General features: G+C 39.1%; 1 protein-coding gene across 3 annotated transcripts in view; it reads right to left on the bottom strand.

Annotated features, from left to right (window-relative positions):
• The window catches only part of PRUNE2 (prune homolog 2 (Drosophila)), a 302,133-nt gene that overhangs the window by 225,168 nt on the left and 56,280 nt on the right, over nt 1-20,685 (bottom strand). For all 3 annotated transcript variants that reach the window (XM_011947005.1, XM_011947007.1, XM_011947006.1), the window contains exon 4: nt 17,714-17,877. In XM_011947005.1, the coding sequence (XP_011802395.1) occupies nt 17,714-17,877 (164 nt within the window). The remainder of the gene's footprint in view (nt 1-17,713; nt 17,878-20,685) is intronic.

Genomic DNA, 20,685 nt, shown 5'->3' with positions numbered 1-20,685 from the left:
GCAGTGGCACAATCTCTGCTCACTGGAAGCTCCTCCTCCTGGGTTCACGCCATTCTCCTGTCTTAGCCTCCTGAGTAGCTGGGACTACACGTGCCCACCACCACACCTAGCTAATTTTTTATATTTTTAGTAGAGATGGGGTTCATCATGTTAGCCAGTATGGTCTCGATCTCCTGACTTCGTGATCCACCCTCCTCAGCTTCCCAAAGTGCTGGGATTAGAGGCGTGAGCCACCGGGCCCAGCCAACAAATTCTAAAAAAAGGCAAAATAAAGGCATTTCAGAAAGAAATGAAAAAAGCTGAAAGCATGTGTCACAAGATCTACACCAAAAGAAACAGTAAAGGCAGAAGAAAATTATCTCATAAGGAAACAAAGAAATGCAGGAAGAAAAGAAAAACATTGGACAATGTAAACATGCGGGTAAGAAAAAATTCAACATTCACTGTATAAAACAATTATAGTAATATTTTAAAGAGTTTAAAATTATAGTAATATTTTAAAGTTTAAAATATTATATATGGATGATTAAAATACATTTTAATAGTAACAAACTGAGGAGGGGCTAGGTAGAGAGAAGGTGCTTTGGGTTCTTAGATTGTCAGGGAAATGATAAAATTATCAATTTATATGATATTTTAACTGTATGTTGTAATTGCTATTGTAACCACTAAAAGAATATAAAAAACACTTATTTAGCATATAGCAGTAAAGAAATGAGAGGAGAAGAAGAAAATGTGTGACAAGTAGGAAACAAACAGCAAAATAATAAATTTAAACCCAGATGTAACAGCAATTACATTAAACACAGAGACAAAGCACTGCGATTAAAAGATAAATAGTATCAAATAGAATTTGAGAAACCAAAATGACAATATACTGTTTACCAGAGCACACCTTAAATATAATCAATGGAAGGTTGAAAGTAAAAAGGTAGAAAAATATAAACATGCGAACACCAATCACAAGAGAAAGTTGGTATAATATGCTAATATCAAACAAAAAGGCCTACAAAACAAGAAGAATTACATGAGATTAAGACAAATATTTCTACATTAATAAAGGGTCAATCCTCCAGAAGATACATCAATTCTAAATTTGGATGCACTAATAGCATAGCTTCTAAATATATAAAGCAAAAACTGAAAAAACTAGATGAAAATGAGATAAATACACAGTCACAGTAGAAAATTTTAACACCTCTCTCGCAGCAACTCTAAGAACCAGCAGGAATAAGTATGCAAAAATATAGAACATCTGACCACCATGAGTAACAAACTTGACCTAATTAACATATATTAAATTGTTATCAATAGTGGTGGACTATACTTTCTTTTCTAGTACAAATGAAACATTTACTAAAATTGACCATCTGTTGAAGCAGAGTTCAAATTCTAATAAATTTCAAAAGGTGGCCACAATAGAGTTATAGTCTGTGGCTACTTGAAAAATAGTCTAAAAACAATAACAAAATAAAAACAATGCACTTCTAAATAACTCATGGTAAAAGAAGAAATCACAATGTAAATCAGAATACATCATACTTTCAACTAACTGAGAATGAAAATATGATATTTTAAATCGTGAGATTCAACTCAAGTTATGCTCTAATGAAATTTTATACCCTTAAAAGCATAAGTGTTTAAAAAAAAAAACTACACATTAAATTCACCTAAAAAAGGTAGAGGGACAAATATAATAAACACAAGACAAAAACTTAAAGATGAAGGAAACAAACACATATGGAAGAAATCGATAAAACAAAACTTTGATTTCTGGAAAAATCTAATATAAGTAGTTTTGAAAACAACTCAAGAGAAAAAGAGACAGGAGAGAAAGAAGACAATGTTTACCAATATTAATAATGAAATCGTGATATAACTACAGATTCTATTGACATTAAAAGATACTAACAACTTAATTTTAATAAGTTTTAAATTTTAGAAGACACGGACACCACTGGGAAAATTCAACTTGCCAAAACTGGCAGAAAAAGAAATAAAAAATCGGAATGGTTTTATATTTATTTAAAAATGAATCCATAGTTAAGTCCATAATTCCAAATATTTAAGAAATGTTAATTTTACACAAATTATTCCAAAGAATAGAAAATGAGAGATTTCCCAAAAGTCTAAAGACAATGGAATTATATCTTCACTTTATGAATTTTATGAATCTAGCAAAACCTTAATACCAATACCTGATAGGCCATTACAAGAAGGAACAGAGGCAAGTCTCTGTCATAAACATAGATGCAAAAAAACTTTTTAAAAAATTAGTCCCAAGTCAAATTCAACAATTCATAACAGGATATTGCATAGCCACCACGTAGTTCTCTCCCAAGAATCAAAGGACAAATTAACATTCAAAAAGCAATCACTTATAATTGACCATATTAATAAAGAGGAAAAATCCTATGATCACCTAGATAGACAGATATCAAGTAGTAAAACTACTTCAGAAAATCCAAAAGTTAATCATTAAGTGAAATCAGTCAAGTAGAAATAGAAGACAATTTCCTTATTTGATGAATGGCATTTATAAAAACCAAATACAGAAAGCAGACATCACAGTTAATTGTGGAATACTGAAAGGCTTCCACTTCAAATCAGTAATGAGACCAAGGTGCCGGGTTTTTTATTGTATTTTATTTTATTTTATTTTATTTATTTATTTTTTAAGATGGAGTCTTGCTTGGTCACCCAGGCTAGAGTGCAGTGACTGCAATCTCAGCTCACTGCAACTTTCGCCTCCCAGGTTCAAGTGATTCTCTTGCCTCAGCCTCCTGAGTAGCTGGGATTACAGGCGTGCACCACCACGCCTGGCTAATTTTTGTATTTTTAGAAGAGACGGGGTTTCACCATGTTGGCCAGTCTGGTCTCGAACCCCTGACCTCAGGTGATCTGCCCACCTCAGCCTCCCAAAGCACTGGGATTACAGGCGTGAGCCACCACGCCTGGCCCCAAGATGCCTATTATTGTTATTCTTATTCAACGCTGCACTGTGAATCCTAATCAGAGGGCAATAAGGCAAGCAAAAGAAGTAAAAAGTATAAAGGAAAATAAAGAATAAACACTGTCTTTCCTCATAGATGATACAATTATGTGTGTAAAAAAAGCTCAAAGAATCTACATATGAGCTCTGGATAGTAAATTTAGCAAGTTTGCTGCATTAAGATCAATAATACAAAATTACCTGTATTTCCATAAATAATCACAAATAATTAAAAATCAAAAATTTAGAAATGCAATAGAATCAAAATATTAAATACTTAATGTGCCCTGGCTTACAGTCAAACCAAGAATCCAATTTCTTTGATTTGGGGATCTTATTTTTTAAAGACATAAAATGGAAAGGCAATATTAAGAAATTAATCTAACAGATACTACATTAAACAGAGACCTACAGAATAATTTAGTGAAAACAGACATCTGACATTGGCTTACAGTTAAGTTTGACTGGACTATTACAAAGGAGATGATATACTGATAAAAGTATGCAAACTAACTCAGAAAATTGCTCATGATACTCTGAGTTATTTTTACTGCATAAGAATGTCTACAGCCCAACTTCATCCCAGGAATGCATCTATGGCAAATTTTTCTACCTTACATTAGAAACCCATTTAATTACAAACTTATTTTTCTGCATCATGACTTACAGCAGCCAGAGACACCTCTCAGCCAATTCAAATCTATTTTTGTAGCGAGCATTGACCTAACTTACAGCAAATTTTGCAGAATGAAAGAAATACTGAAATCCATAACGACGTACCCCAAAGTGTCCCAGCTATTCATAGGCAGGGTAGAGGGAAGGAGCGATTAACAGCAAGCAACAGAGAAAGCAATTATGAGGAAATAGTAACAAACACTTCATTCTATTAGAAAAGAAAGCAACCACAATATTCTTTGCTCAAAAGAATGGAGAAGTGAAGGACCTCTTGCCAAAAGCAATTGCAGTACATTAATATTAAACATGATCTAATGAAGTCAGAAATTGTTTGGGGAAAACGTTCAACACAGTAAAGGCAAATTCTGCATGATAAATTCTTAGCAGAAAAAAAGGAACTTAAATCTTTTTTTCTTTTACCTAGGATTGATGTTTTTCATACTGAAACAAAACATTAGGGAATGAATAGCAGAGAGGAAGCGGAGGAGGGGGACAGTAGAAGAAAGGAGAAAAAAGAAATCCACCTTGTTTACGTTTTTGTCTGAAGAGGTATAAAAAGAAGCCTATTAACTGCCTACTATTCCCATAAATTTAAAATGTCTGAATTTAAGAATAAAGATTATCTTTGTGTGACAGAAGAAACAGTGAACACTCTGAGGTTGAGGAATCATTTTGGTTTTATAACTAGCAGAAACAATCACTTCTTCCCCCTTCCCCCAATATCTTCTTCCTAAGCAAAACAGGCAATGTAATTCCCTCGGGATTTTGTAACCATTTCAGGAGAGAGATGATTCACTCTTTGGGCAAGAGAGAGAAAGAAAAAAAAAAAAAATATTTGGCTCTCTTCCTTTCCTATTTGACCTCCTTAAAAGGATCTTTTTGAAGCTGTTAATCCAGGCTACTAAAATAGGAAGCAACTATTCTTTATTAAAGGTCAAATGAAACTACCAGTAGGAAGGAGAGAGTTTGTTTAAATTTTAAAAACCTGGGATATTAGTTTTTCACTTAGTCTTAGGCCAAGAACAATTGCTCTTCTTTCTCTCTTTGCCTTGTGGCTCCTGTCAAGGTCTTACACAATTAAAAGTGAAAGGCCATTTGGGTAAAGTATGGTTTTGATCTAAGCATGCCTGGTAATCAGTGGCTGAAATCTCATTGCCAGCTGGTTCCCAGAAACACACACGTCCACAAATACAAATGTGCACGCACACAATCCCCAATGTGATGACTCAGCAATTTAATGGATCTTGAATTTGGCAGTAGTCCTCTAGCACACATCTCAGGGGGAAATGAAAGAATACAGGTTGAGGAATCTGGCGGGTCTGTAACTGTTCGCTTTTGGCACAAACCCCGGGCATAACTAAGTACCAACTTCAGCCACCATGACTGTATGATGTGGCTTTATGGAACGTTCATGCCTTGGAAAATGAACACAAAAAGATCTTAGAATCAGATGGGGGCAGAGAGAAGCCCAAGAACAGGAGAAGGAAAAAAGGGGGAAGAAAAAGAAAGCAAAGAAACAAAGAAGAACCCCAGCAAAAATACGTGGGCAAGGAAAGGGGGAAGCTAAAAGATGTTGTTTCCAAAACTCAGGGCCATTGATGATCTCATCTTTATGAGCACATTCCCCTCTTACACAAATAATTAGAAACGAATGCTACATAAGTACGTGCCTTTCCAAATGAAAGTGGATGCTAATGATTTGTTTCCTGAAATTTCTGAGTTTGGGGGTATATCCTATCGAAAGGCAACAGCAAGACCTAGCTATTGTAAGATTAATTAATAATTTTGAAAAGTACAAATTATTTCTATTTTGTTAAATCCCCCACAGAGCCTGAACACATTTTGGTCATAGATGAGTCACCTGTTGACATTTATCCATGACTGTCCTGCTAGGGCCCAAAGGATAGAGTGACAGGGGACATTATTAGAAAAACACAAGTACGTTATTTCTATGCTGGCAACATGACACATACCTCTAACTAGTACACAAATGATCTTTTTAACAAAATCCATAATAATCAAGTTCTGCCTCAATGTTTGAATAATATACCATAATGTAAACATTGATATGTAGCTATAGCTGTGAGTATAAGACTAAAAAGATTCAAACACGATTGAATTTAAGTATGTATTTTTTAGATTTAGAGAAAAACGTCAGCATGTGTAGAAAAGAAATTTGGAGCAGAAAATAAGGTTGCTAGACTAAAGATAAAGCTGATTAAAAAATAAAGTTATCGGCCAGTGGCCCATGCCTGTAATCCCAGCACTTTGGGAGGCCGAGGCAGGGGATCACAAGGTCAAGAGATCGAGACCATCCTGGCCAACATGGCGAAACCCCATCTCTACCAAAAACACAAAAATTGGCCAGGCGTGGTGGTGCACACCTGTAGTCCCAGCTACTCAGGAGGCTGAGGCAGGAGAATGGCTTGAACCCAGGAGGCGGAGGTTGCAGTGAGCTAAGATCGTGCCATTGCACTCCAGCCTGGCAAGAATGAGACTCTGTCTCAAATAGTAATAATAACAATAATAATAATAAAGTTATTAAAGCAATCCCCATACACTGATTGAGGAGCAGGAAGTATCCGACATGCTATGCACAATTCCTGTATACACCCCCATTGCATGTGGAAAAGGATAGAGCAGGGGTATATCTATGTTATTATCAGGTGTCTTTCCAAGACTGACACACACACAAAAATTTTGACTTAGTTGTATCTTTTTAAAATGAGAAACCAGTATATGTGCTTATTTCAGTAAAAATATGATTATAATTAATCACATTTTAATTTTTTCATTGGCTCCAGGAAGCTCATATCCAAAGTTTCAAACCAAATACTATTTTTACTCCTCCAAATTTATAACTGTATCTGAACCTATTCCTTTAGTATAAGAAACTAAAAGGTTCTACTGCAGCCATGTTAAGGATGTGGTGCTAATTAGACAAGCATGTGAAGATGTCACATGGGCATTGGCTATAAATCTGGAATTCTAAAAAGACGTTACAGTTGGAGATACAGGCAGTCATCAGCCTGTGTATAATATTTAAAGTCTTGGAACTAAACAAAGTCACCTAAAGATAGCATATAGGAAAAAGGACAAGTTTTAGGCACCCAACACTTAGAAGTTGAGCAGAGGAAAAGGAGCTAATAAGCAAGAAGAAAGAAGAGTAGGCCCAACCTTTTGCATATTAAGGAATGCATTGAAAGTGATCTCTTTTTTTTATTTTTCAGCACAGTGGGCTAAGAGGCATACATAGGGCCTTCTCCAAGAACCAAGGGAATCAATATCTTGGCCCACCTGAAATCCATCTACAGCACACCAGCATGCCCAAGCATGAGGCATTCCAGGATACGGCCATGGGAATGAAAAGCAAAGTACAATCAAATTGATGAAGTACTTAGTTCATAGTAAATTTAGAGTTTTTTGGTACAATGTTTATAATAATATATTGTCCATTGAGGTCTAATTACGATGCTTTTAAAGACTCTTTTAAGTCTCAGCCATAGATATCTAGTCTCATGTCATCTGGAAACACAAAATATGTTCTAGGCCGGTTCAGGCCTGTAATCCCAGCACTTGGGGAGGCTGAGGCGGGCAGATCACCTGAGGTCAGGAGTTCGAGACCAGCCTGGCTAACATGGCAAAACCCAGTCTTTGCTAAAAATACAAAAATTAGCCAGGCTTTGTGGCAGGTGCCTATAATCCCAGCTACTCAGGAGACTGATGCAGGAGAATCACTGGAACCCAGGAGGCAGAGGTTGCAGTGAGCTGAGATTGTGCCACTGCACTCCAACCTGGGCAATAAGAGTGAGACTTCCTCTCAAAAAAATAAAATAAAATAAAATAAAACAAAATAAAATAAAAACATTGCCCCTAGGTGGCTGGCAAGATGATCGAATAGGAACAGCTCCGGTCTGCAGTTCCCAGAGAGATCAATGCAGAAGGGGAGTGATTTCCGTATTTCCAACTGAGGTACCTGGCTCATCTCATCGGGACTGGTTAGACAGTGGGTGCAGTCCATGGAGGATAAGAAGAAGCAGGGTGGGGTGTCACCTCGCCCAGGAGGCACAAGGGGTTGGGGAACTCCCTCCCCTAGCCAAGGGAAGCCATGAGGGACCCTACCGTGAGAAATGGTGCATTCCAGCGAAGATAGTATGCTTTTCTCACGGTCTTTGCAACCCACAGACCAGGAGATTCCCTTGGATGCCTATACTACCAGGCCCCTGGATTTCAAGTGCAAAACTGGGTGGCCGTTTGGGCAGACACCGAGGTAGGTGAAGTTTTTTTTTTTTTCATATCCCAGTGGTGCCTGGAACACCAGCGATACAGAACCGTTCACTCCCCTGGAGAGGGGGCTGAAGCCAGGGAGCCAAGTGGTCTAGCTCAGTGGATCCCACCCCCATGGAGCCCAGCAAGCTAAGATCCACTGGCTTGAAACTCTCGCTGCCAGCACGGCAGTCTGAAGTCGACCTGGGATGCTTGAGTCTGCCATTACCGAGGCTTGAGTAGGTGGTTTTCCCCTCATAGTGTAAACAAAGCCTTCGGGAAGTTCAGACTTGGCAGAGCCCACCACAGCGCTGCAAAGCCACTGGGGCCACACTGCCTCTCTAGATTCCTCCTCTCTGCACAGGACATCTCTCAAAGAAAGGCAGCAGTTACAGTCAGGGGCTTATAGATATAATTCCCATCTCCCTGGGACAGAGCACTTGGGGGATGGGGTGGTTGTAGGTGCAGCTTCAGCAGACTTAAACATTCCTGCCTGCTGGCTCTGAAGAGAGCAGCGGATCTCCCCGCACAGTGCTCGAGCTCTGCTAAGGGACAGATTGCTTCCTCAAGTGGGTCCCTTACCCCCATGCCTCCTGACTGGGAGACACCTCCAAGCAGGGATCAACAGACACCTCACACAGGAGAGCTCCGGCTGGCATCTGGTAGGTGCCCCTCTGGGATGAAGCTTCCAGAGGAAGGAACAGGCAGCAATCTTTGCTGTTCTGCAGCCTCTGCTGGTGATACCCAAGCAAACAGGCTCTGGAGTGAACCTTCAGCAAACTCCAGCAGACCTGCAGCAGAGGGACTTGACTGGTGGAAGGAAAACTAACAAACAGAAAGGAACAGCATCGACATTAACAAAAAGGACGTCCACACAAAAACCCCATCCGAAGATCACCAACATCAAAGACCAAAGGTAGACAAACCCACAAAGATGAGGAAAAAACAGCAAAAAAAGCCTGAAAATTCAAAAAATCCGAACACCTCTTCTGCTCCAAAGTATCACAGCTCCTAGCCAGCAAGTGAACAAAATTGGATGGAGAATGAGTTTGATGAAGTGACAGAAGTAGGCTTCAGAAGGTGGGTAATAAACTCCTCCAAGCTAAAGAAGCATCTTCTAATCCAATGTAAGGAAGCTAAGAACCTTGAAAAAAGGTTACAGGAATTGCTAACTGGAATAACCAGTTTAGAGAAGAATACAAATGACCTGATAGAGTTGAAAAACACGACACGAGAACTTCATAAAGCATACACAAGTATCAATAGTTGAATCGATCAAGCGGAAGAAAGGATATGAGAGACTGAAGATCCATTTAATGAAATAAAGCATGAAGACAAGATAAGAGAAAATAATGAAAAGGAATGAACAAAGCCTCCAAGAAACATGGGACTAAGTGAAAAGACCAAACCTACGTTTGATTGGTGTGCATGAAAGTGATGGTGAGAATGGAAACAAGTTGGAAAACACTCTTTAGGATATTATCCAGTAGAATTTCTCCAACCTAGCAAGATAGGCCAACATTCAAATGCAGGAAATATAGAACACCACAAAGATACTCATTGAGAAGAGCAACCCCAAGACACATAATTGTCAGATTCACCAAGGTTGAAATGAAGGAAAAAATGTTAAGGGCAGCTAGAGAGAAAGGTAGGGTTACCCACAAAGGGAAGCCCATCAGACTAACAGTGTATCTCTCTACAGAAACCCTACAACCCACAAGAGAGCGGGGTCCAATGTTCAATGTTCTTAAAGAAAGAATTTTCAACCAAGAATTTCATATCCAGCCAAACTAAGCTTCATAAGCAAAGGAGAAATAAAATCCTTTACAGACAAGCAAATGCTGAGAGATTTTGTCATCACCAGGCCTGTCTTACAAGAGACCCCAAAGGAAGCACTAAATATGGAAAGGAACAACCAGTATAATCCGCTGCAAAAACATACCACATTGTAAAGACCACGTACACTATGAAGAAACTGCATCAACTAACAGACAAAATAACCAGCTAGCATCATAATGACAGGATCAAATTCACATATAACAATATTAACATTAAATGTAAATGGGCTAAATGCCCCAATTAAAAGACACAGACTGGCAAATTGGATACAGTCAAGATCTATTGCTGTGTTGTATTCAGGAGACACATCTCACGTGCAACAACATACATAGGCTCAAAATAAAGGGATGGAGGAATATTTACCAAGCAAATGGAAAGCAAAAAAAAGCAGGGGTTGCAGTCCTAGTCTCTGATAAAACAGACTTCAAACCAACAAAGATCAAACAAGACAAAGAAGGGCATTACATAATAGTAAAGGGACCAATGCAACAAGAAGAGCTAACTATCTTAAATATATATGCACCCAATACAGAAGTACCCAGATTCATAAAACAAGTTCTTAGAGACCTACAAAGAGACTTGGACTCCCACACATTAATAGTGGAAGACTTTAACACCTCACTGTCAATATTAGCTAGATCAATGAGACAAAAGGTTAACAAGGATATCCAGGACATGAACTCAGCTCTGCAACAAGCAGACCTAATAGACATCTACAGAACTCTCCACCCCAAACCAATAGAATGTACATTCTTCTCAGCATCACATTGCACTTATTCTAAAATTGACCACATAATTGGAAGTAAAACATTCCTCAGCAAATGCAAAAGAATGGAAATCAGAAAAAACAGTCTCTCAGACCACAGTCCAATCAAATAGAACTCAGGATTAAGAAACCCACTCAAAACTGCACAACTACATGGAAACTGAACAACCTGTTCCTGAATAACTACTGGGTAAATAACGAAATTAAGGCAGAAATAAATAATTTCTTTGAAACCAATAAGAACAAAGACACAATGTACCAGAATCTCTGGGACACAGCTAAAGCGTGTTTAGAGGAAAATTTATAGCACTAAATGCCCACAGGAGAAAACGGGAAATATCTAAAATTGACACCCTCACATCAAACTTAAAAGAACTAGAGAAGCAAGAGCAAACAAATTCAAAAGCTAGCAGAAGACAAGAAATAACTAAGATCAGAGCAGAACTAAAGGAGACAGAGACACGAAAAACCCTTCAAAAAAATCAATGAATCCAGGAGCTGGTTTTTAGAAAAGATTAACAAAATAGATAGACTGCTAGCCAGACTAATAAAGAAGAGAAGAGAGAAGAATCAAACAGACACAATAAAAAATGACAGAGGGAATACCACCACTTATCCTGCAGAAATACAAACTACCATCAGAGAATACTAGAAACACCTCTACGCAAATAAACTAGAAAATCTGGAAGAAATGGATAAATTCCTGGACACATACACCCTCCCAAGACTAAACTAGGAAGAAGTTGAATCCCTGAATAGACCAATAACAAGTTCTGAAATTGAGGCAGTAATAAATAGCCTATCAACCACAAAAAAGTCAGGACCAGATGGATTCACAGCTGAATTGTAGCAGAGGTACAAAGAGGAGCTGGTACCATTCCTTCTGAAACTATTCCAAACAATAGAAAAAGAGAGATTCCTCCCTAACTCATTTTATGAAGCCAGCATCATCCTTTGGTATCAGTATCATCCTGACACCAAAACCTGGCAGAGACACAACAGAAAAAGAAAATTTCAGGCCAATATCACTGAAGAACATCGATGAGAAAATCCTCAATAAAATACTGGCAAACCGAATCCAGCAGCACATCAAAAAGCTTATCCACCACAATCAAGTTGGCTTCATCCCTGGGATGCAAACCTTGTTCAACATACACAAATCAATAAACAGAACCAATGACAAAAACCACATGATTATCTCAATAAATGCAGAAAAGGCCTTAGACAAAATTCAAAACCCCTTCGTGCTAAAAACACTCAATAAACTAGGTATTGATGGAATGTATCTCAAAATAATAAGAGCAATTTATGACAAACCCACAGCCAATATCATACTGAATGGGCAAAAGCTGAAATCATTCCCTTTGAAACTTGGCACAACACAAGGATGCCCACTCTCACCACTCCTATTCAACACTGTATTGGAGGCTCTGGCCAGGGCAATCAGGCAAGAGAAAGAAATAAAGGGTATTCAAAAAGAAGAGAGGAAGTCAAAGTGTCTCTGTTTGCAGATGACATGATTGTATATTTAGAAAACTGCAACACCTCAGCCCAAAATCTCCTTAAGCTGATAAGCAACTTCAGCAAAGTCTCCGGAAACAAAATCAATCTGCAAAAATCATAAGCATTCCTACATACCAATAATAGACAAACACAGAGCTAAATCATGAGTGAACTCCCATTCACAACTGCTACAAAGAGAATAAAATACCTAGGAATCCAACTTACAAGGGATGTGAAGGACCTCTTCAAGGAGAACTACAAACCACTGCTCAACAAAACAAAAGAGGACACAAACAAATGGAAAAACATTCCATGCTCATGGATAGGAATAATCAATATTGTGAAAATGGCCATACTGCCCAAAGTAATTTATAGATTCAATGCTATCCCCACTGAAACTGCTATCTCCATTGAATCCCCATCTGTGAAGAAACCTACCACTGACTTTTCTCACAGAATTTGAAAAAACTACTTTAAATTTCATATGGAACTAAAAAAGAACCCGTACAGACAAGACAATCCTAACTAAAAAGAACAAAGCTGGAGGCATCATGCTACCTGGCTTCAAACTATAGTACAAGGTACAGTAACCAAAACAGCATGGTACTGGTACCAAAACAGATATTTAGACCAATGGAACAGAACAGAGGCCTCAGAAATAATGCCACACATCTACAACCATCTGATTTTTGACAAACCTGACAAAAACAAGCAATGGGGAAAGGATTCCCTGTTTAATAAATGGTGTTGGGAAAACTGGCTAGCCATATACAGAAAACTGAAACTGGACCCCTTCCTTACATCTTACAAAAATTAACTCAAGATGGATTAAAGACTTAAACATAAGACTTAAAACCATAATAACCCTAGAAGAAAACCTAGGCAATATCATTCAGGACATAGGCATGGGCAAAGACTTTATGACTAAAAAACCAAAAGCAGCCAGGTACAGTGACTCACACCTGTAATCCTAGCACTTTGGGAGGCCAAGGCGGGTGGATCATGAGGTCAGGAGATCGAGACCATCCTGGCTAACATGGTGAAACCCTGTCTCTACTAAAAATACAAAAAATTAGCTGGGCGTGGTGGTGGGCGCCTGCAGTCCCAGCTACTTGGGAGGTTGAGGCAGAAGAATGGCGTGAACCCGGGAGGCGGAGCTTGCAGTGAGCCGAAATTGCGCCACTGCACTCCAGCCTGGGTGACAGAGAGAGAGTCCATCTCAAAAAAAAACAAAAAACAAAAAAACAAAAATCAAAAGCAATGGCAACAAAAGCCAAAATTGACAAATGGGATCTAATTAAACTGAAGAGTTTCTATACAGCAAAAGAAACTATCATAAGAGTGAACAGGCAACCTACAGAATGGGAGAAAATTTTTGCAATCTATCCACCTGACAAAGGCCTAATATCCAGAATCTATAAGGACCTTAAACAAATTTACAAGAATAAAACAAACAATCCCAACAAAAACTGGGCAAAGGATATGAAGAGACACTTCTCAAAAGAAGACATTCATGTGGCCAACAAACATATCGAAAAAAAGCTCATCATCACTGGTCATTAGAGAAATGCAAATCAAAACCACAATGAGATACGATCTCATGCCAGTTAGAATGGCAGTCATTAAAAAGTCAGGGAAAAACAGATGCTGGAGGGGATGTGGAGAAATAGGAACACTTTTATACTATTGGTGGGAGTGTAAATTAGTTCCAGCATTGTGGAAGACAGTGTGGTGATTCCTCAAAGATCTAGAATAAGAAATATCATTTGACCCACCAATCCCATTACTGGATATATACCCAAAGGGTTATAAATCATTCTACTATAAAGACACATGCACACAGATGCTGATTGCATCACTATTCACAAAGACTTGGAACCAACCCAAATGCCCATCAATGACAGACTGGATAAAGAAAATGTGGCACATATACACCATGGAATACTATGCAGCCAAAAAAATAAAGGGTGAGCTCACGTCCTTTGCAGGAACATGGATGAAGCTGGAAACCATCAAACCATCAGGAAACTAACACGGGAACAGAAAACCAAACACGGCATGTTCTCACTCATAAGTGGGAGTTGAACAATAAGAACACATGGACACAAGGCAGGGAACATCACTCACTGGGGCCTGTCAGGGGTAGGGGCACTAGGGGAGGGAGAGCATTAGGAGAAATACCTAATGTAGGTGATGGGTTGATGGGTGCAGCAAACCACCATGGCATGTATATACCTATGTAACAAACCTGCATGTTCTGCACATGTATCCCAGAACTTAAAGTATAATAAAAAAAAAAAAAGTTCTACAAATGTGCGTCAAATTAATGATTATTTACAGCACCCAAAAATCCAAAGTAACATGGTAGCTGCTTATAAAGAGAACCCTTTCAAAAGAGAACTGCTCATATTATGAAAATAAAGAATGCTAAAGTTATTTATAGGAACAGAGAAAACAAGTCCTTTTAGGTTTGATGTTACTACATAACTGGAAAATATAAATTCTAAGTTTGAATTCAGTGATGACAGCAATTTTTTTTATTATTATTATATTTTAAGTTCTAGGGTACATGTGCACAACATGCAGGTTTGTTACATATGTATACATGTGCCATGTTGGTGTGCTGCATCCATTAACTCGTCATTTACATTAGATATATCTCCTAATGCTGTCCCTCCCCCTACCCCTCCCCACAATGGGACCCGGTGTGTGATGTTCCGCTTCCTGCGTCCAAGTGATCTCATTGTTCAATAACCACCTATGAGTGAGAACACGCGGTATTTGGTTTTCTTTTCTTGCGATGGTTTGCTGAGAATGATGGTTTCCAGCTGCATCCATGGATGACAGCAAAATTTGACTTGATTCCTTTTTTTTTTTTTTGAGATGGAGTTTCGCCCTTGTCCCCTAGGCTGGAGTGCAATGGCATGATCTCGGCTCACTGCAACCTTCGCCTCCTGGATTCAAGTGAATCTCCTGCCTCAGCCTCCCAAGTAGCTGGGATTACAGGCGTCTGCAATCACACCGGCTAATTTTTGTATTTTTAGTAGAGACGAGGTTTTGCCATGTTGGCCAGAGTGGTCTCAAACTCCTGACCTTAAGTGATCTGCCCTCCTTGGCCTCCCAAAGTGCTAGGATTACAGGCGTGAGCCACCACGCCCAGCCTACTTGATTCCTTTTTTGTATTTACTAACAATTCAGGAGCTTTTAAAAATTGACCTATTACCCCAACATCTTTTTACCTCTGAACATTTGAGTTGCATCTTTAAAAGGCAGATTCCCTGGATAACCATCCTTTAGTTCCCTGATATGGTTTGGATGTGTGTCCCCTCCAAATCTCATGTTGAAATGTGATCTCCAATGTTGGAGGTGAGGCCTGGTGGGAGGTGTTTGGGTGAGGGGGGCCAATCCCTCATGAATGGCTTGGTGCCCACCCTGCAGTAATGAGTTCACCTGAGATCTGGTTGTTAAAAAAGGTCTGGCACTTCCCTACTCTCTTGCTCCCTTCCTTCCCATGTCATATGCCAGCTCCTCCTTTGCTTCCCGCCATGTATGAAAGCTTCCTGAGGTCCTCACTAGAAGCAGATGCTAGCACTATGCTTTTCCTACAGCCTACAGAAGCATGAGTGAAATAAACCTCTTTCTAAATTACCCCATCTCAGATATTTCTTTACAGCAACGCAAAACAGACTAATACATTCCCTCTTGCCAAAACTATTTAGTAGTGTTCCATCTCCCCTCCACATATGTACACACACACGCGCACACACACACACACACACACACACACATATATGCATTGGCAAAAGATCTCCAGAGCTCTCTTTCCACCACAATAAGCCCCCTATGTCTTCTACCTCCCAGGGTTTAATGACTCTGGCTCTTTTATGACAGTAACAGTATTGACAGGCTTCACAGGTAGAAGCTCTTCATCCTCTCACAGTCCAGTTTCCAAGAGACAAGGAAGTGATGCCCACATTCTGCCAGCTTCCCAATGCTACTTCAAGCCTAACCTCAAGAAAAACATCTGGTGTTAAGAAAAGCAAAATCCAGACAGGTGCAGTGGCTCGCATCTTTAATTACAGCACTTTGGGAGACTGAAGCTGGTGGATAGTTTGAGCCCAGGAGTTCAAGACTAGCCTGGGCAATATGGTGAGACCCCCCCCCTCTAAAAACAAAAAAAAGCGTAAAAAAATTTCAGAAGAAAGAAGCAAAATCTTTTACCATTGTCCTATTTTTTGGTAGCTCTGCAAACTAAAACCAAGATAAATAACAAAAGGGTCTGCACTCCTTCTAATTCCCTAAATCGGAATATCATTGTTATCACTACCAACAACAGTCATATCTTTGTGCCAATGTATTTGTTTCATATTATTTTACTATTTGTTGAAAATTATAATAATGATCTGCTTATTGACAACATTTCTTTTCTACTAAATAACATGTGTAGTTTCACAACAATTAACCAAACTTCTTAGTTTACAAGATATTTAAACAAAATATTCTCTAGTGCTTGGCTGTACCACACATTTGTGCTGTTGAACAACTTTCCCCTTGGCTGAGATTCCCAATTACCTTCATTTTCCTTCTGCTCTGTCACAAAGATAAATGATTGTGCTTACTTAGTTTAGTTGAGAGCACAGTTTCCCATAGAGCATTTTTACAGACATTCATGGCCAGGGAAATATTTAAGGCAGGTTTACGAAGGCCATCAGTTCTAAACCTTTACAAGAATTACACACCTCTTGAACCTTTTCCCCTCCAAACTTTGGAAGAGATAGAAGAACTGAAGAACAGAGTCCTTAAAAGAGTTCAGTCAACATACTTCTGGTCTTCTTTTAGAATTAGTTCAATCTGTTCATCACTGTTTTTCACTTTCCTGTGTTGAATACTTTTAAGAAAAGTCTCTGTCTACCATGTTCAAAATGGATTGGTGGTGCGGGGAGGGAAACGCTTTCTACAAAAACCAGAACAGTGTCCTCTGTGAGTAAATAATGGAATTTCTGTGGTAATTTTGTGGTTCCAAAGTTGACTGACAATTTCCAGCTTGAAAACCACCCTTTGGAAGCAGGAGGCTCCACTGATCGAGATGAAAGAGAGATTACTAGAGGAACTGATGATGGTGTGTTCAGGACCCCAGGGCTTAAAACAGTTTGAGTGAAGATGGAATATGTTACAAGACAGGGGAGCAAAGGAGGTGACATCTGACTATAAAAGCCCTGACACAGTATCATCAAAATGAAGGGCACGTATTTTGCCATCCAAACAGTATGCCATAAACCAAGCATGGAAAAGTATCAGCAGATATTTCAACCTGGGAACTTGGAATTCTGGTCCCTATCATGCTGTCTTGGGGCAAGAATCACCTCTGGCAGAGATTACAATGGCCAGAGGTGTTATTCCAGCTCCCTAACAGAGTTGCAGCAGTTCCATTTAATATTCTTCTCTAGTGAAACAGCAAAGGCCCCTCATGCCTATTTTTAAATGCACATTTTTAATATTCAATATAATGCTACTCTTTAACAAACTCTTTACTCCCTGCCTCTCTGATGAAGCTTCCCGTGGTCTTTAAAGAGATTGTTAACCCAAGAATGGATCGCATTCTTTCTACATGAGCAGGCCGGGAGACACTCCATTAAGCCTTCCGGTATTCAATGGGAAGCGCCATCTCTCACCTCTGAGGCGATGAGCCAGTTGCTCGGTGATGAGCTCAGGAGCCTCCTGGAGAATCTCCTTCAGCACGAGGGAAGAGGAAGACTCTCGGAACTCAACGTTGGCATCGCTCTGCTCAACTGGATTAATGACTTTGACAACGGCTGATTCTAAAGTTTTGTCTTCACTGTAAAGCAAATGGAGAGGAGGAGGAGAAAGGAATATGGCATGTCTTATTACTTTTGGGAATGTTTAAGTCTCTGCTCTCACACAAATGGCTTCCTCTCAATGACCAAAAATACGAGGGAACTCACATGACTCAGAAGATGGGAGCCTTATATTCTACGTATTTTCAGATTTCATTTAAACTATTTATTTTCCCCAAATTCTTAAAATACCTTCATACCTTACCAGCTTTATCCTGTGCTACACTCTTGGAAAATAATAGTAGCTAACACTATTGGACTCCCACCACAGGCTGGATACTATTATAAATACTTTAGGTGTATTATCATATTTTAAACTAGAAAATAACACTGTAAAATGAATTCTATAGGGCGAGCATGGTGGCTCACGCCTGTAATCCCAGCACTTTGGGAGGCCGAGGCAGGCGAATCACGAGGTCAGGAGTTTAACACCAGCCTGGCCAACGTGGAAACCCCATCTGTACTAAAAATACAAAAAATTAGCCAGGCATGGTGGCAGGTGCCTATAATCCCAGCTATCTGGGAGGCTGAGGCAGGAGAATCGCTTGAACCACACAGGCTGAGGTTGCAGTGAGCCAAGACCGTGCCACTGCACTCTAGCCTGGGCAATAGAGCGAGACTCTGTCTCAAAAAAAAAAAAAAAAGAGTTCTATAAAATGTACTAAAAACGACACTAGACAATGACACTAGAAAATCCCCATTGTATAAATAAAATAAAACTGAGGCACAAAGAGGTTAAGAAATTTGTGCAACATCACACATCTACTAAGTAGACTAGCCAGTATTTAAACTCCAATAACCTGGCTCCAAAGCTTGCAAATCCAGTCATTGTGGTGTAGAAAAAACACTACTGGGCCTATTTTCCTTCCACCATCATTCTTTATATGTGAGACCGAGGTGGTTTTTAGCAAAGGTAGGAAGAAAAGTTTGGATCAATCCAATTTTATTCTTTCTGCCTGTCAAAAACAAATGAGTGGCAATGAAAGAAATAAAGATTTCAATTTATTTTTGAAAAGCATTCTATTTCATAAACAATTCTAGAGCTAGAGTTCACAATCCCAGCCTCAAAATCAGTCTAAATTTTTCCATTTTAATTGGTAACAAAACTATTCCTCAGATTTTGATTGACACACACTCGTTCCACAATTCACATTCCAATTGCATTGTATTTATCTGTGTCTCTTTACATCAGCTGGTTTAAAACAGTTAACATGGCTGGGCATGGTGACTCATGCCTGTAATCCCAGCACTTTGGGAGGCTGAGGCAGGCGGAGCACCTGAGGTCAGGAGTTTGAAACCAGCCTGGCCAACATGGCGAAACCCCATCTCTACTAAAAATACAAATACTAGCTGGGCGTGGTGGCAGATGCCTGTAATCCTAGCTACTCAGGAGGCTGAGGCAAGAGAATTGCTTGAACCTGGGAGGTAGAGGCTGCAGTGAGCCGAGATTGCGCCACTGCACTCCAGCCTGGGCGACAGAGCAAGAATCCATCTCAAAAAAAAAAGAAAAAGAAATAGTTAACATGTAAATTTGGTCAAGCATATGATTTCCTGAATACCAGTTATTGAAGTCAGTCAAATAAACTACCCAGAACTTTTACCCACGTGTCAATGATCAATAAATATTATTCAAATAATTTCATTCAGTTTCAAACAGCATGAGGATAAAAGCAGCCACACATAGGCAGGTTATTTTCAAAACTCCTCATAAGTAAATGAATTGCATAATAGATATCACAATACATTCATACCTAAATATGCTTCCTAAAAAGTTAAATACAAAATTATTAAATAGAAAAGGTTTTATTTCATGTATGCTAAGGTCAGGGTCCACTGGTTAAGGTTATCAACAACTTGCAAATTGCCAAACTGTGAAAAACTAACATTTTAAACTACTGAAGTGTTTAACTGGTGAATCTTCATTCAGTAGCAGTAGAAAGCTTAACAAAAGGACATCTTCATAAAGTCCTTGATGGCAGAGAATTTGTCTTATTCCTCCTTAGGCACCTGTAGATTTTTACATGAGTTAGCAATGCTTAAGTACTTATTCAAAGAGTCAGAAGATAAAAGTTCTAAACCCAACTCTTCTGCTAACTACATGTGGTTCTTTGTTTTTGTCGTTGTTGTTTGTTTTGTTTTGTTTTTTTGAGACAGGGTCTCGCTCTGTCATCTCTAGGCTGGAGTGCAGTGGTGTAATCACAGCTCAACCATGAGATGCAATTGCAGCCTCAACCTCCCAGGCTCAAGTGATCCTTTCACCTCAGCCTCCTGCGTAGCTGGGACCACAGGTGCCTACTACTATGCCCAGCTAAATTTTGTATTTTTTGTAGAGACAGGGTCTCACCATGTTTCCCAGGTTGATCTCAAACTCCTGGGCTCAAGTGAACCTCCTGCCTTGGCCTCCAAAAATGCTGGAATTACAGGCATCAGACACCATGCCAAGCCTGCATGTGGTTCTTTGGACAAGTCGTTTGTGACACTGAGTTTCAAGTGTCTTATCCATAAAATAAAAAGTTTGAGCTACATGAATAATCAAAAAAAAAAAGATCCTTCTCTTATAGTATAAAATGCTATGAATGAATAAATAATCAAATGATCCTCATAGCCCAACTCTACATATTTTTCCATTTCACCACTGAGATTTCTTTCCTAAGAACCATTCCATTTTATCTAGTGTTTAATTTCAATTTTTATTACATATGTTCAGCATCAATACATAAGACTATTGTATTGCTATAAGAAAGTGTTTGAAATGGCTTAAAAACTATAATTTTAGGCTGGGTGTGATG

Source organism: Colobus angolensis, unplaced genomic scaffold (genome assembly GCF_000951035.1).
Source record: "Colobus angolensis palliatus isolate OR3802 unplaced genomic scaffold, Cang.pa_1.0 Scaffold257, whole genome shotgun sequence".
Taxonomy (NCBI): Eukaryota; Metazoa; Chordata; class Mammalia; order Primates; family Cercopithecidae; genus Colobus; species Colobus angolensis.
Note: the sequence above shows the minus strand (reverse complement) of the source record. Positions and strands in the feature narration are given on the sequence as shown.